The sequence below is a fragment of the Bos indicus x Bos taurus genome, chromosome 10, assembly GCF_003369695.1.
Source record: "Bos indicus x Bos taurus breed Angus x Brahman F1 hybrid chromosome 10, Bos_hybrid_MaternalHap_v2.0, whole genome shotgun sequence".
Lineage (NCBI taxonomy): Eukaryota > Metazoa > Chordata > Mammalia > Artiodactyla > Bovidae > Bos > Bos indicus x Bos taurus.
In genome coordinates this window covers 2525839-2541332 of record NC_040085.1, presented here as the reverse complement: position 1 = coordinate 2541332, position 15494 = coordinate 2525839, and the positions used below count along the sequence as shown (strand labels likewise).

The 15494-nt window shown below is 47.7% G+C and overlaps 1 protein-coding gene across 1 annotated transcript; it reads left to right on the top strand.

Moving 5' to 3' along the window:
* The first annotated feature begins 2673 nt into the window (after nucleotides 1-2673).
* OTP (orthopedia homeobox) lies at nucleotides 2674-12391 on the top strand. The gene is made up of 3 exons (XM_027552926.1): nucleotides 2674-2945; nucleotides 4261-4670; nucleotides 10322-12391. The coding sequence occupies exons 1-3, from the start codon at nucleotides 2909-2911 to the stop codon at nucleotides 10850-10852; spliced, it is 978 nt and encodes a 325-aa protein (XP_027408727.1). The 5' UTR covers nucleotides 2674-2908; the 3' UTR covers nucleotides 10853-12391.
* Nucleotides 12392-15494: the final 3103 nt, after the last annotated feature.

The window sequence follows — 15494 nt, the reverse complement described above, 5'->3', positions numbered from 1 at the left end:
ATCAGATGCTTATGCTCTGAAGTCTTGGAAGAAATGATTTAGTTTGTTTATACTGCTATAAAAATCAAGACCAATAGAAAAGTCATAAAATGAAGCGGGCTATCAATCACGCCGCAACATTGTTATTCAGCGGTTACTAACAGAGATGGATAATCCTTTGATTTCGTCCCATTGTTATTACTCTGATGTGTCTTCACATTAACTGTTACACATTTATTTATCGACCTGAAAGATGCAACAAAACAGAATATACGAGCGTGTGCGTGTGGGAGAAAGCTGCACGACCCGCGGCTGTTCTGGGCGGCTGTGGGACGAGGCCCCGAGCGCCGCTGTGCACACCTGTGTAGGGCCCGCGCCCTCTCCTGCCTCCCCAGGTGGCAGCTTCTCCTCCCGCCCCCAGGCAGGGTGCGGAGCCGCGGGGTGCCGGCTTCCGAGGACCCGCCGGTGTGAAGGAGCGGGGTGCCTCCGCCAGGCCTCGTCCCTAACCCTGACACTTCTGCCCACCTCTGCCCCCGCGTCCTCGGCCACCCCCGAGCCCCACCCAGGTGGGCACAAACCCCCTCCCAGTCCCCGGGGACGTGCTGCCAGGTGCGCATTCGGGAGCCGGGTCCAGGGAGCTAGTCGCCGGGTTCCGGGCCGCTAGCCTCCCTCTTAGAGCGCGCGCCAGGCTCTGTAGCTTCTAAATTTGGCGTTTCGTTGGGGAAGGGGAAGCTTTTATAGAAAGGACTCTGCTTTAGGTCTAGGTATTCGCCTCTCAAACAAAGCTTTTCTAGAAAGGACTTTAGGCAAAAGGCGAACACCCTCGCGGCCCCTAATCGCGCCGCCGCAGCTCGGGCTCCGCCAAGCCGCAGCCCGCGGTCCCGGCGCCCCAGTCCCGTTTAGGCCTCTTTGGCAGCAGCTTCCGCGACGATCGCGGAAGCTCGGCCCGGCCCCGAGCTTCCGGAGAAGCGATCTCCGCTGCTCGGAAGGAACCGATGTGGCTGATGCCCGACACTCACACTTGTGTGTGGATGTGCGCGCGCGCGCACGTGTGTGTGTGCATGGGAGGAGTGGAATGGGCTGCAGGAGAGAAGAGAAAGCAAAACTGCCCCAGAGTTCGCCTTGCAGCCTCCTTTGTCTACTTGCTCGGTCCCTGTCATACACATAGCTAAGGACACAAGCGCGCGCAACCGCAAGCGCGCGCGCGCGCGCACACACACACACGCGCGCGCGCGCACACACAATTCCTCTCGCATCTGCTCTCAGGCAGCATTTCCAATGTTTTGTGTAAGTCAATTGGACGGCGAACAAAAAAAGCCATTTGCTCGGTATTATTTAAAACAGACTTCATAGGGCCACCCTTTTGTGGAAGCTTTATTTGCACTAAATGAATAATCTTAATTGCATCACTCTCGAATTAAAAATCAATGTTAATCAAGTTGAGAGTAGTAAATATCAGTTTTCATTGTGCCTGGGAAGAGGGCATTTTTCTTGTGTTGCAAATAAAAATACAAGTCAAATAACTTTAAAAGGGCATTATGTTCTGCTACAAATACAATTGAAACGGATTGTTTAGGAGCAGATCAGAAACGGTACAGAATTTTGCACTTAATTTCCTCAGTTATCATTTACAATAAGAACCTCTGGTCTTGACAGCCAAGTCTAAACAGTAGTAAATTAGTACAAATTTATACTGATTTTACTCTAATAATAGTAATAAAAGCTTATAGATTTGGCACTAATTACATAAATGCCTAATGATCTTGAAAATTACTCTGGTTAGAAATATATTACTAATCTAAACTTTGTTGTTGGCTGGCTCTGAAAAATCAGAACATTAGAAATGGTTCGCTTCACTTGTGCAAAGCACTTTAAATTGTTCAAGGAGTTTAACACATTCGAGAGGAAAATAAAGAGCATTTAATTTTATTTACAGCCTAAAGTGGAGTTGGGAGACGTACTGAACTTAGAAACTTTGACCAAAGGAGCAGGTTGTGGGCCAGGATGCCAGCGTAGGCTGGCTGAGAAGCTGGATCCGGGCGTAGGAGGTGCAAAGTGCAAAAAAGACAGCACGCTCGGGTCCACGAAGTAGACCTCGGGGCCTGGAAGAGCGGAGGGCGGGCGGGCGCGGGGCGGGGTGGGGAGAGGGGCGGAGGAGGAAGTCGGGTACTGTTGTGCGCTCAAGCCACGACCCGAAAATGGGATTCTGTAGGCCCGGGGTCCCAGCCAGGGCGTCTGGACAGTAGGTGCAGGCCTGCTGGGCGGCAGCGAAGTATAGGCGCGGTCTGGAGGGCGCCGTGCCTTGTTGTGCTCGGATTGTCAGGCCTGCGCCAGCAGCAGGCCACTGTTGCCCAGCGCGCAGGCCAGGGCTACTCCCGGGTCACCAAGGGGTTATGCCCTGCTCTGTCCCCTGCCCTACCTCTGCCCCTGGGAAGATCCTAGCTCAGAGGCACAGAGCTGCGCCTTTGGAGCGACCTGGGCGGGACCAGAAGGAAAGGTGGGCCTGGAGAAAAATCTCAGGGAAAAACTACCGTAGGTCGGGCCCAGAAGCGAGGCCGAGGCGGCCGCCGCTGCTTTAGCAGCTGCTCGGGGCTGGAGCAGCCCGGGCTGCGGCCGCCGCCTCCTCGGGCGGGCGCGGGCGGGCGGGCGGAGTGGGGGACTCTCCGGGCGCTGACATTTGCAGGCTGCCCTCCTGATTGGTCCCCTCGCCGAGCTGCTCACGGGTTCATTCAACTGTTAAGCACCTCCCCGTCTCTCTAAAGGACATTATAATGCAAGAAGCCCCCTTTTTAACCACAAACCGAATTTTCTTTCATTTAGGTGATCTATATATATCTATATCGTATAGCTTATAGCTTATATCTATTTTAAATAACTTAAAGCCGCTAAAATTTGGGGGGGAACAGCTTTCGCCCTGGAGCGGTGCGCGATGCTGTCTCACGCCGACCTCCTGGACGCCAGGCTAGGTGAGTGCGCGCCTCTCGCCCGGGCAGCCAGGAGAAGCCCGGGCAGGAAATTGTCAATTTGTTCCTTATTTTACCTTAATGTGCCCTAAATGGACTAATTTCTTTAAAAGTAATTGTGCTGCATTAAAGTTTAATTTAATTTAACATCGTCTTAAAAAAAAATCTATAGAATATGTAGATTCAAAGGAATTGGGTGATGTTACTTTTTGTTTTTCTTATTTTTTCACTTCCTCCCTCCCCCTTATTATTGTTTGTATTTTTTTGAAGGGGCGATCTACCCCGTGATAATTTGTTTGGAGGCGTTTTTTTTTTTTTCTCTCTCTCTCTCTCTCTCTTTTCCCCTCCTGTTTACCTTAATTTCAGATTTCTTTCTTATCTTTTTCCCTCTCTTTCTCTCTCCCCATACCTGTTTCTGCTCCTCGTTTAACTATGGTTGAATTTGTAAAACTCAGTCTTAAAGGAGAAGCCACTGCAATAGAAGCAATTTACTAAGTGTACTCACTGAGAAAGGAGAAAAGCCAGATTCATCCTCGCAGGCATCAGGCCTGCAAAGGGAGTCGGCATTGCCAATCAATGGCTGAGAGGAACGCACCTTTTATATCTCCGGAAAGAAAAGTTGAATTCTCTAAAGTTTGATTCACTGTTATGTCTAGAGACTTTACTTGAGTTTTCTTAAAGATGTCTGGGTTACTGGGCTCTGGGTTTCCGGTTTGGGAATCTTTGGTGATGGATGTGACTCCATTTTCCAAACACTTTCTCTGATTTGAGGGGGAGGCGGAGCTGATTTGGGTTGATTTCAGGGGGTGGAAAGCTTGGAAACTTATTCATTTTCCGAAAGTGAGAGGGAATCGGCTGAGGGTCAGAGGTAGAGTTTCTCAGGCTAAGCGCAGGTGGGGCAGCAACGGAGAAAATTGTTTAATTTTCTTTCTTTTCTTCCCCCCTCCCCCCACCCCCCGCTCGGTTCTAGGATAAGCTCTGGAGTTCCTAGAACGCCGTGGGGTACGGTTCATGAAAGGGTCTCCGAGGCATGTTTCATTGCCGGGACTAGGAATGTTTCATTGTGGGAGAGACGAAAGCATGTGTTGTTTACTAAGGGACCCCGCTGCGGAGAGAAGGGAAAAGGCCGGGAGACGGTCTTGCAACCTGGCAGTCCAGATCCTGGGGCCCCAGGCTGAGCACCCCGGGAGATTGCTCCGTAGGGCGACCGTGGGCGCAGAGGGAGCCGAGCACGGGGCTGGAAAAGGACCACGCGGGGCGTACAGTCCCTCCTGGAATGGCCAGAGCAGTAGTGACCGCCATCCCCTTGCCTCCTCAGGTATGAAAGATGCCGCCGAGCTTCTGGGCCACCGGGAGGCGGTGAAGTGTAGGCTGGGCGTAGGGGGCTCTGACCCCGGGGGCCACCCGGGGGACCTAGCGCCCAACTCCGACCCAGTCGAGGGAGCCACTCTGCTGCCTGGGGAGGACATCACCACAGTGGGCTCTACGCCGGCCTCGCTGGCGGTGAGCGCTAAGGACCCGGACAAGCAGCCGGGGCCCCAGGGCGGCCCGAACCCCAGCCAAGCTGGTCAGCAGCAGGGCCAACAGAAGCAAAAGCGCCATCGGACGCGCTTCACCCCTGCTCAGCTCAACGAACTGGAGAGGAGCTTCGCCAAGACTCACTACCCCGACATCTTCATGCGGGAGGAGCTGGCACTTCGTATTGGGCTGACCGAGTCCCGAGTGCAGGTACGCTGGGCTTGGGCGCCAGGGAAGAAGACAAGGAGGGCGTGGGAGGAATTAGGCAAAGGAAGCAGGGTCTTTTCTTCCCTTTCAGGGATCCTGGGCTAAGCTTTCCTGGGTGAAGTTAGCTCCTCTGCCCGCGAATTGGCCCCATCGATGGGCAGACAGTGCCCCCATCTCCTGCCAGTATAACCACATTTCCGCGGAAACTCCTCCAAAGCGAAGCCGGCGTCATTCGATTGCTAGGTCTCTTCCTTCCTCCCGAGAAGGAAATCTGCGGGTCTTCCACCTTCCGTGTCTCCTAGGCGGCGTTTTAACCCCCGCAGGCAATTCCACCCCAGCTCCCGTTATAGACAAGTATGTCATTACCCCCTAATGAGTTTGTGTCGTGTCTGGATAAATGGGAGAATGCATCATACAATACAGAAAACACGAAAAAGGAGAAAATAAGGCGAAGTGGGCGCCTTTCAGAAAAGATCCACACCTGGGTTTTCCTGCATATCACACTCCTGCCGCGCTCAGGCAAAATACCCTCTAGCTTCGATGCTTATAAAGGCTTCGAATCTGGTGGCCTACCAATGCGCTGGGGGAGCTGGAGTGATCCCCCATAGCCTGAGTCCTGGTTTCCCCTAAAGTAACTTGGGCAGTGTGGGGGGGGGGGAGGAGGGAGGGGGGAGGAAATAAGGGCTTTCTGGCATAGCTACCCGATTTGAAGAAAGGACACTTAGGTCAGAAAAGATTGAACAGTAGTAAACAAAATCATTACTGACCCCTTGTTGTTTCTGGTCCAACCACCCTCCAAGTTGTAAATTATATATAACTTACAAAGCACACCTGTAACTTTTCTGAAAATTGGGGTATAAAAGTATAAGTCCGATGAATCTCAGATTTTTTCCACTTTTTAGAAGAATGAAAACATTATATCAAATATTTTATGGATAGGTGCTGGAGGTGAAATTCCAAGAGGGGCGGTTAGACTTGAGCTATCCAGGGTGCTGAAAACCTTTCTAGCCTGTCCTCGACAGGGTCTTTTCTGTTCCTTATCCTGTGTCAATCTCAGCTCTAGCTGCTATCAAAAATGTTAAAGATCTCCGTTTTACAAATTTTAAACATCAAAGTTTAAAGGTCTTAGTTACTTTACATTTGATCTAAAAGTCAAAAGTGTTCATAATCACAGTGTTGAATTTTTCTGTCTCCATTCAGCATTTTAAAGACTGTCTAACCTTCTGTTTTAAACAGTCAGCAAATAAATGTCATTGGGGACTTAAGGTGGTCAAATTAATAAAGGGTATAACACACTATATTAACATTTTTACTCAGTGTAAATCTGGTGGTTTCTTTAGTGAACTCTGGAAGCCCTGAACCATGGGCCATTGAAATTAAGCATCAGAGGCATGTTAATTGCATTGTACAGATATATATTATTAGTGCTCTTAAGCTTTTTTTAAAAAAAACTTGCTCCTCTTTTAAATCTGAAATTGAGTTCATACCTTAACAGAAATATACAATTTCAATATTTTCATTACTGTTACTGATAGTATTGGCTTGTTAAAATCCTGTCGATTCAAAATTCATACATTTTTTTCACTCAAGAGAAATACTATATAATAATTTTTAAGGACTAAAATGCTGTTGCTTAACCTAGGCTTACTAGTAATTAGTTTGAATTAAAATATAACTTAGAATCACAAATAAAATATAATTGGACAACTGACTTTATGAAAAAAGAAAATGAGGTCTATTAAACTTTATTAGGTCTTCCAAAGGTTAATGGCAGTGATTCTTTTAATATAAGAAGTTATAAATGAAATAAAGCACAAACTATGTAATAGAAACAGTTATTTTTAAGAAGTACACAAAAGAATAATCAAGAAGGATAGAGACAGAGTACTTTAATTCTTCTAGCATAATGTTCAACCAAAGATAACAGCTTGATGCTGCTGATAGGAAAAACTTAATAGAATGGTAATTTCAATATTTTTAAAAATAATGTTCCATAGTTTAAAAAGTAATCAGATCAACATAACCTTCTTAATTAACATTTCAAAATGATTAACATTATGTAATGTAATGCAAAAATAATTTATGTAAAATGTATTTACTTCGCAATTCACTGTATCTTTGCTCCTTGACCAAATTCAAATTAAGTAGTAATTGGTTTATGTTCTTATATGATGAGTACTTCATAGTTTTCTTTATAGTTAACAGATTGCCACAAATTCTTTTCAGTATGTGGGCCACTGCTCTGATTAAAAATGATCTAAACATTTAATTTATTGCAATTGTATGTTTTTAAAGATACTTTTTGATTCTAGACTAAATGATCCAATATACTTATTTTTATCTATATCTGCCATATATCATCCTTTTAAGTATTTATTAAAGCACCTCTACTCACACGGAGGCCAATTCCATGTCTGATATCGCTCCTCTTTTCTGGCTAGTGTAATAAAACCATTCCTTTTATAGCATGCCATTATTAGAAACCAATTTCAGAATTATTTATAACCTGGAATGGCTTATTAAGCAGCAATGCGAGAATCATGCAAATTACGCGATCAAATGCAATATAATAAGCATAATCATTAGTCTCTAGCACGGATTAATTAACTTTCAATATTTTATTTACATAAAAACCAAATCAGTGAAATAACTTCTGCACAGTCAGGCTTGCCTTTCAATATTTTATACGAACAAAAATAATGTGCTGTAATTCCATTGACCGTGTCCCCCAGAATGGCCCTGTCACCTGCCACATCTTAATAGGGGGACAAGCCGAGAGTATTTTCTAGTTTTCTAATGGAATGAGAAATTGCATTTTCTTCCTCTCCCAGCACTATTAAAGTGTAATGAATTCGGCCCAGAGTTCACGGCTGGCTGATCGAAATGAACCTGAGATCTAGGCTTTAATACAGCTCCCCAGATTTCCTCCCAAATCTTCACATTAATCATTTGCTGGATTCCAATGAGATCTTCATAAAGCATTTGCTTCGAGGGGGGGGGAAAGTAATATTCTCTCTTTCTCCTCTCTTTCTCTATTTCTGAGCCATTTATAGGTGGGGAATTAAACGGGCTATATATTTTAAAATACATTTACAGTATGTCTATATTACTGTAACAGCAGATATCATGAAAGTGGATTTTTAAATTCCAACCTCCATTAGATTCTCACTGTTGTATTAAGCATCTTCTGAGAAGAGCTGCATTTCAAACTGAGTACAAAGTTGGCTGTGGCTGCGGTTAATATATTTCCTGGAGTTGTCATCTGTGCATTCTCAAAATCTCCCTTAGGTTTTACCTGCATTTTAATCCGTCATGCTCTAGTTTTCAAGTGGAAACATTCACATTTTAAAAACATATGCATCATACCTTGGAACGGAGGTGCTCAGACCCCATGCAGATTTTTTTTCCCCAATCCCAGTAAGCCATGAAACATAAAAAATTTTGTAGCCATCATTTGACTACTAACCCTCAAACATAATTGAGCACAATTTTTTGATTATTTCTACAATATTTAGTTCTTCAACAGCTGTTCTTTTCCACTTGTGCCTGAGATTCAGAAATCTTTCTGGCAGGCATGTTTTCTACTGAGATTCTTCTGGGCAATTCCTCCCCACTTTCTTCTGTTTCTTTCCCCACTCTCCACACCATGCCCACCGCAAACAGTCAGACATTTCAGAAGTCACTGACATTTGCAGGGTTCTGGGAACCGGTCTTTAATCTATAGATACCTTTTGAAATATATCTGGGTGCAGAATGTGAGGTATGCGGACCATTTTGGTCACAGACACTGTCCTGTCTAGGGCTCCACCTGGTCCAGCCTTGAATGGATAATGCAAAGCGACCTGTGGCAGTCAGTCTCCTAGAGGTGCTTTCCTGGGCTCCTGTGGGTTACTCTCTGCTAACAGCTCAATCCTCGGCCTGCTGCTGCATTGATCCCAGTCTCTATCTAGGGCCCTGCTGCCTCATTTAATCCACTGCGCCACCAGCTCGAGGGGTTTTAACAGGGAAAGGACCCTGCATCTTTACCCAATCTGGACACTACAGTAGGCAAAAACATGGAAAATGAGGTAGAAACCAGAAGAGATGAAGTGGTGGGTGATGATGCATGTATGGTAGAAAAGCCAGGGCCAGCCCAAAGGCTGAAAAGAATTCTAGATTGCAGGGCTGTTCATATTGGTAAATGGAGAGTGTAGCTCCACTTGCTTGGGCGTGTATAACTGGTTTACTGGGAAAGGGGATCAGGTACTCCCATACTTGTGATAGTTTGCAGAATAAACACTAAAGAGTTTGGATTAACGCATGACCTTACAGTGGTCAAGTTGCATTGACCAAATTAAATTATGAGAAAATTCAATCAGTACCTAAGCTGTGTCCCACATCATTTATATTTATGCATATAAACCTCCAGCTGACTATATGTTGAACTGCAAGCCTGCTAAATGGACAGGCTGGCTTAAAAAAAAAAATCAAATTTAAACATGGGGTGAGGGGAAGTTTTCCTGGTCAGGCAGTTTACTTGATGTCTTTTGGGAAGAACCTTTCCTTCCCCTGTGGTAGTGAATTTGACATTGACAGGCAAATTTGTCTTATAAAGTCTGAACTTTCAGGGTCTACTGTTAAGAAAAAACTAAAAGGAAGATTATTTTCATTTGGAGTATATTTTATCAAACACATCTCCTTTAAAAAGACATCTGGGTTTGTCTGAGCAAAATTAAATTTGATTCATAGGTAGTGTGAGCTTTAAACTTGACTTCCTTTGGTTTGTAGTAGTCAGAAGATTTGCTTTTAATTTATAGATGAAATGAGGCGGGGTGGGGGTGGGGTTGAGGGAACTGGAGGCTTTGTTATTTGGGATCCTCAGTAAATTCTTGGAAATAATAGATTTGAAAGCCCTGAGGCTTAGGGCTCTAGCAGCGGGTTCCAGCACACCTGCACAACCCAGATAAAGGTACCCTTAGAGGGGCTTGAGCACGAGGCACGGACTTGCGGCAGTAGTACCAGTCGCTACGAATCAGAAGTCACTGTGGTGACCCAAACTACACCGTAGCTCAGTGGCGCTTGCTTTCCCACATGGATCACTATGTTAAGCTCTCCGCTCCGTCATCCGTGGCGTTAGGGGTTTTCTTTTGTCTTTCGATTTTGAAACCGGCTTTGTCATCCACAGCTCTTCATCAATTTCCAAATTTCCAGCGTTTCTGAAAATTCTATACCCCATCATTGTTAATGGCACGCTATTAGGCCACACGGGTACACATGTTTATCTTCATTTGTACACCTGTGGGTCCAGGTTTGACAACATGCCTGCCTGCAGACCAGTGCGTCTGAGCGGCTCGCAGAATGTGCCGGCGCGCAGGGGCGTGGTGAATACTGCGTGTGGTGTCTGTCTGCTCGGTGTGTAAGTGCTCCCGGGCACGGTCACTCAGTTCTCCTGGAGTTGGCGCCCGGTGGAGGCCCGGGGCGCCGGTTGCCTAGGGCTGGTGGAGAACCAGGGTCCCCGGCGGCGTGTGGGGGCGCGCCGGGCCGATGGCACGTGTTCGGCCTGGGGCCGAGGGGGTGGACCTGCCGCGGGTTTCTCGGGCTCGGGCCCCCGACGCTCCTGGCCGGCCCGCGGGCTAACAGCGCCCTGTGTGTTTCCCCACCCCCGTCCGCTCCAGGTCTGGTTCCAGAACCGGCGCGCTAAGTGGAAGAAGCGCAAGAAGACCACCAACGTGTTCCGCGCGCCGGGCACGCTGCTGCCCACGCCAGGCCTGCCCCAGTTCCCGTCGGCTGCCGCCGCCGCCGCCGCCGCCATGGGCGACAGCCTGTGCTCTTTCCATGCCAACGACACCCGCTGGGCGGCGGCCGCCATGCCGGGCGTGTCGCAGCTGCCGCTGCCGCCGGCGCTGGGCAGGCAGCAAGCCATGGCGCAGTCGCTGTCCCAGTGCAGCCTGGCGGCCGGGCCGCCGCCCAACTCCATGGGCCTGTCCAACAGCTTGGCGGGCTCCAATGGCGCGGGGCTGCAGTCGCATCTCTACCAGCCCGCCTTCCCCGGCATGGTGCCCGCCTCCCTCCCCGGCCCCAGCAACGTCTCCGGCTCGCCCCAGCTCTGCAGCTCCCCGGACAGCAGCGACGTGTGGCGGGGAACGAGCATCGCCTCCCTCCGCCGCAAGGCGCTAGAGCACACAGTCTCCATGAGCTTCACTTAATACCGCCGCGCCCGGCCCGCTCCGCCCCCTGCACCGCCCCCCGGTCCGCCCCGAGGCCCCGGCGGCGCGCGCCCCGGCCCCCCGCTCCCTGCCCCGGCCCTCGCCCGGGCGCCCTGCCCCGTTCTCCCGCCGCGGCCCCAGCCCCGGCGCCCTGCTCCCTCCCCGCCCGGCCTCCACCACGTCTCGTCCGGCCCTTCCTTCCCTCCGTCCTCCACTCTCCCGGGCTCACCCCGAGCCTCGGCCCGCGAGGCCTCCCTCCCGCCTGATTCCGCTCCCCGAACCCTCCCCGCCGCACCCCACCCGCCTCACCTGGCCCCTCCCTCCGCCCAGTCGCGAGCGCCCGGCCCCACGCCTCCCCGCGCCCCGCCGCCTCCCGGCCCGCACTCGCCGTGCTCGCGCCCTGCGCCTGGCCTTCAGACGGGCGGCTTGCCCACCCACACCTTCTCCACGACGCCTGCGGCCCCCTCGCCCAGCGCCTCGCCCCCGGTCCCTTCTTGCCCAGCTCCTCACGCCCCCGCCTCCCGCGCCCTGCCGAAAGCATCCTTCCCGCCATTTTACTTAGCAGGGAGTAGACTCAGGATCTGAAATCAGACACCAGTGGACTGGTTTGTGGGCAGAAACACACACACCCGCACTCTCGCTCACTCTCAGACACTACACACGCGCGCGCACACACTCATACACAGTGCACCTAGGTCACACACGGACGTGTTCAAGGGACAGCACAATGTTAGGATTTTTGTCTAAAAGGAGGGCAAGCATCTACTACCAACCGCCTCATCTGAGGGCCTAACTGATTACAATTTGATTTATCCCTGTATTCTTGCACCGAACTCCTTTCTTTCTTCTCCCACTAGCCGTTCCTTGCCTTGTCCATCCAGTCACATACCTGCAGCCGTGTATTGGCTTGCAAGAGAACGTTTCTGTTTCATCTTACTTTTATTTTCTTAAGTACAACTATGTGAGGGTATTGAGGGAAGGCTTCTCAGGAGGAACATGTCAGTGGATTGGGTGGCTGGAGTAGATTAAAGCAGTCATGTGATGAAGAGGTGATCTTACCCATTTTGATAAATGTCTTTATGAGAAAGAAAGAAACACGTAAGAAAATTTTCCTTTTGTAAAAGCAAAAGCCACATCTTTTTTTTCTGGATCCTTCAGGACTGGGGTTGGTTTGCTTCCTTTTTTCCGTTTCTCTCTCCTCGCGCTGCTCTGTGCCCTTGGTTGTTTTTGTGGTCGTCCTGTCTTTCCTCGTGCCCCTCGGCCACTGCCCTGGCCCCTGCCGGCTGCCGAAGGGTGCACTCAGGCATCTACAACCCTGCAACTTTGTACAGAGAAACGCAATCAGCTCTTTCTGCATGTGCTGGTCAAATCCAAACCCAGAGAACAGAAGCGCTTTCGAAGAATGAACAAACATGTGAAATAGGATGTTTTGTGTAGATAAAGCATTCTTGTTACATACTGGTCAATTTGTGATATGTTTTAACTTATTGTCTGTGCTTATTTATGGAATTTGGTTTTCTTAATAAATGTTTGAGCTAATATAAAGCACATTATTTGACTTTTCCGAACAAGTTTATATCAAGTTAAATGTAAATGGATAAAATAAAATCATTTTCAGTATGTGATACGGAGAATGATGGGTTTTGGTGTCAGTTTGAATGACAGAAGGGTCTCGTGGGGGGAAGGGAAGAGAACTTTTCTAAGAGGTTCTCGGTGCCCAGTTGGCGGGATCCCCGCGTCTGAGACTCGTCTGCTCTTCGGTGGGCCTGGGTTCAGTTCCTAGGTCGCACCGCACCCTAGGCAGGACGCACGGATACAGCGTCCCCGCCGGCAGGCCTAGCCTGCAGTCCCCGGGTACGCAGGCCGGAAGTGAGAAGCCGCGGGGCGATGGCCTCACGCGAGCTCGAGGCCTCGCGAGGCTTCAGGTCGACCCCTGCCTCTGAGGCCGAGATGGGCCTCCGGGCGCAGGTGCCCGCACTTAACGCAGGGCCCGAGAGTCGACAAGCTTCTCGCGTGAACGGTCTCTACCGGACAAAGCAGCGGACGGGAGCCCTCGGCGTCGGGCTGCGTCTGGAAGCACCACGGTGACGGAAGCGTGGAGAGCTCCGGAGCTCTTCCTTCTGGCGTCTGCCCCAAGGTACCCGGTGGACTAGAGAGGCCCGGGGCCCTTCCCCGGGGGCCTAGGCTTCGAGGCCGTCCGAAGGAGGCGGCCGGTCCCCTCCGTGTCGGGGGTCCAGGCGAGGCCTCAGACACCTGGGGCTCCAGATGGGGGCACGTCGTGGGGAGAAGGGTGTCCGGGGCGCCCTGGCTGCGGATCAGGGCCTCTCAGGCCTTCCCTGGTTTACACTGGGTGTGCTTTAGTTTTCTGAGGATCCATGCTTGGGTCGAGCTAACCTCACATTTCGCCACGTGTTCAGCGCACGTCCCCACACTAACTGGTAGTGAAAAATTGCTGCAGGTTGTTTGCGGTAGAATGAGGCGGAAGGTTTCGGGTTTTTTTTTTTTTTAAACTTGAAGGCAAATCGGTATCGCAGGCTTCCTTTGGAAGACTAACCAAAATCAATCTTGTGGTTTGAAATTTAACGGTCATTATAGGCATTAAAATGCACCCTTTCCCATGGGAAGATTTCTAATTTAGTTGCCGAAGAATGGAAACCCTAAAAACTCCCTTGTCCTAGAACACAATTTCAAACCGTTGGGCTAGGTGTGAGCTTAGGGCCCTGTTGTAATTTGTTACTCAACTGAGAGAACACAATGGGATCTCCTGGAAGGTGAGGACAAAAAGGCATGGTTTTCTATGATAATGAAAAATCATTGGTTCATGTTATCTTAAGAATTTTAACTAAAGGGGTTCACACAATATTTCACTTCTACATTTTCTAAAGGGTATATAATGTTAGAGGGTATTTCTAAAGGGTATTTAATATAATGTTAAAATATTAAGATAAAAACAGGCTCATGTGGGATTTCATATAAAAATGGAACAGTTTTATATTTTAGAACTCATCTTAGATTTTAATTTAAGTGTGATAACCAAATTTCTAAAATATCTGTATATGAAAAATACTTTTCCTTGCTTTTGCTTTTTTTCATATTCTCCGTTGGCTTGGTGCTTTTTTTTTTTAAGGTGAATTTGTGGATACTGTAATCTCAAGTCACATTTAAGAGATCAGTACAAATCACACATTGTTTCACCACTGAGCATGGAAGGTTGTTTACAAGGATGCTAATTTTACAGCTTTTTTATGCTGCTATAAAGCATAACTTTATGATGTAGGAATGCAATAAAGGATGCTAAGTGGAATCTTTAAAAATTGTATTTCTGCAAGGCAAGGGAAATGGGACTTTCATTTGAAAAAAAATGGGGCAACTCAGAACACTGATGAGAAGTTGCAAATCAACTGAAGTGATAGATGCTTTCAAAGATACTTATATTTCATAATGTAATGGTTATTTATCAATATTATAATGAAAGTGTGCAGAGTTTTTCACTTTACCTGACTCTGGAATAATATTTGTTTCTATGGCAATAGATTTTTGTATTAAGAATTCTGAACATTCTAATGTCATAGATGCCGTTAGCATAAGGGAAGGCAACCTGGTCTAAATTGTTAAGGTTGACAGTTTAGCAGTGATAAAAAGCAGATAATAAGAATCTCAATCACAAGCCTGAGAGATTTCTGCATTTTGAGGGAGGAAAAAAAAAACTAACAACAGAGTCATGCTTCATGTTACTTTTTTACTCCTTATCAGCAATTCTGACTCAAAACTGTTAAAGTTTTAAAAATAACTAATTATATTCCATAAGGGAACAGAGACAATAACGAACGATGAGTAATATCAGAGAACAAGGTAGATAAGTACAGCATGTCAGATGTCCTGCCTCTAATGAATTGTACTTTTTGCTGAGTAGTCTTTTTTGGCATTGAATACCATCACCACGTGCTAGCTAGGAAAAGTCAAAGTCTATCACGATGTAACTGTATGATTGATTTATTTGAATACGCACTTTTATCTTTGTATCTTTATTTTTCAGTGTCGGTACTGAATATCATACGTGGCATGCAAGTGATGGCATAGTAATGATCTTGCACTCAGTTTACCTTTTGTTGATGGTGGGAGAAACAAAATATAGGACTTTAGCCTACCAGAGATGACGTTAGAGACTGAATAGAAAATAGCGTGCAGAGCAATATGGGTAAATCAAGGTAGATGTAAATGGAAAATATAGAGGAAGTTCTAACTTTGAGGCAATTTATGTTTGATGTCATCAGTGACTGCTTACCTTGAGCATGAAAACGTTTTTAATTTGTGTTGTGGACTTCACGTATGCATTTTTAGGGTAAAGAAAAAACTTCACCCACAAAGATGTGTCTTCTAGTAATGGCAGTAGTTAACCTGTCAGTTGAAAGAAGGTAACCTTCCTTTTCTCCTTTTCATGACATAAAGATAATCTCATCTGAGGGCATTTATGTGAAGAAATAACAGCATGGCATGGTGAAACTACTGGCTCATTAATCCTGGCATCTACTTCCTACAGGGTTCCTTGATTAGTTAGATTCATTCATCGGGCATTTCAGAGTTTTTGATTTGTCACCATTGGCTAGGTTCACTGAGTTCAGACTAAATTGAGCCAGAAGCA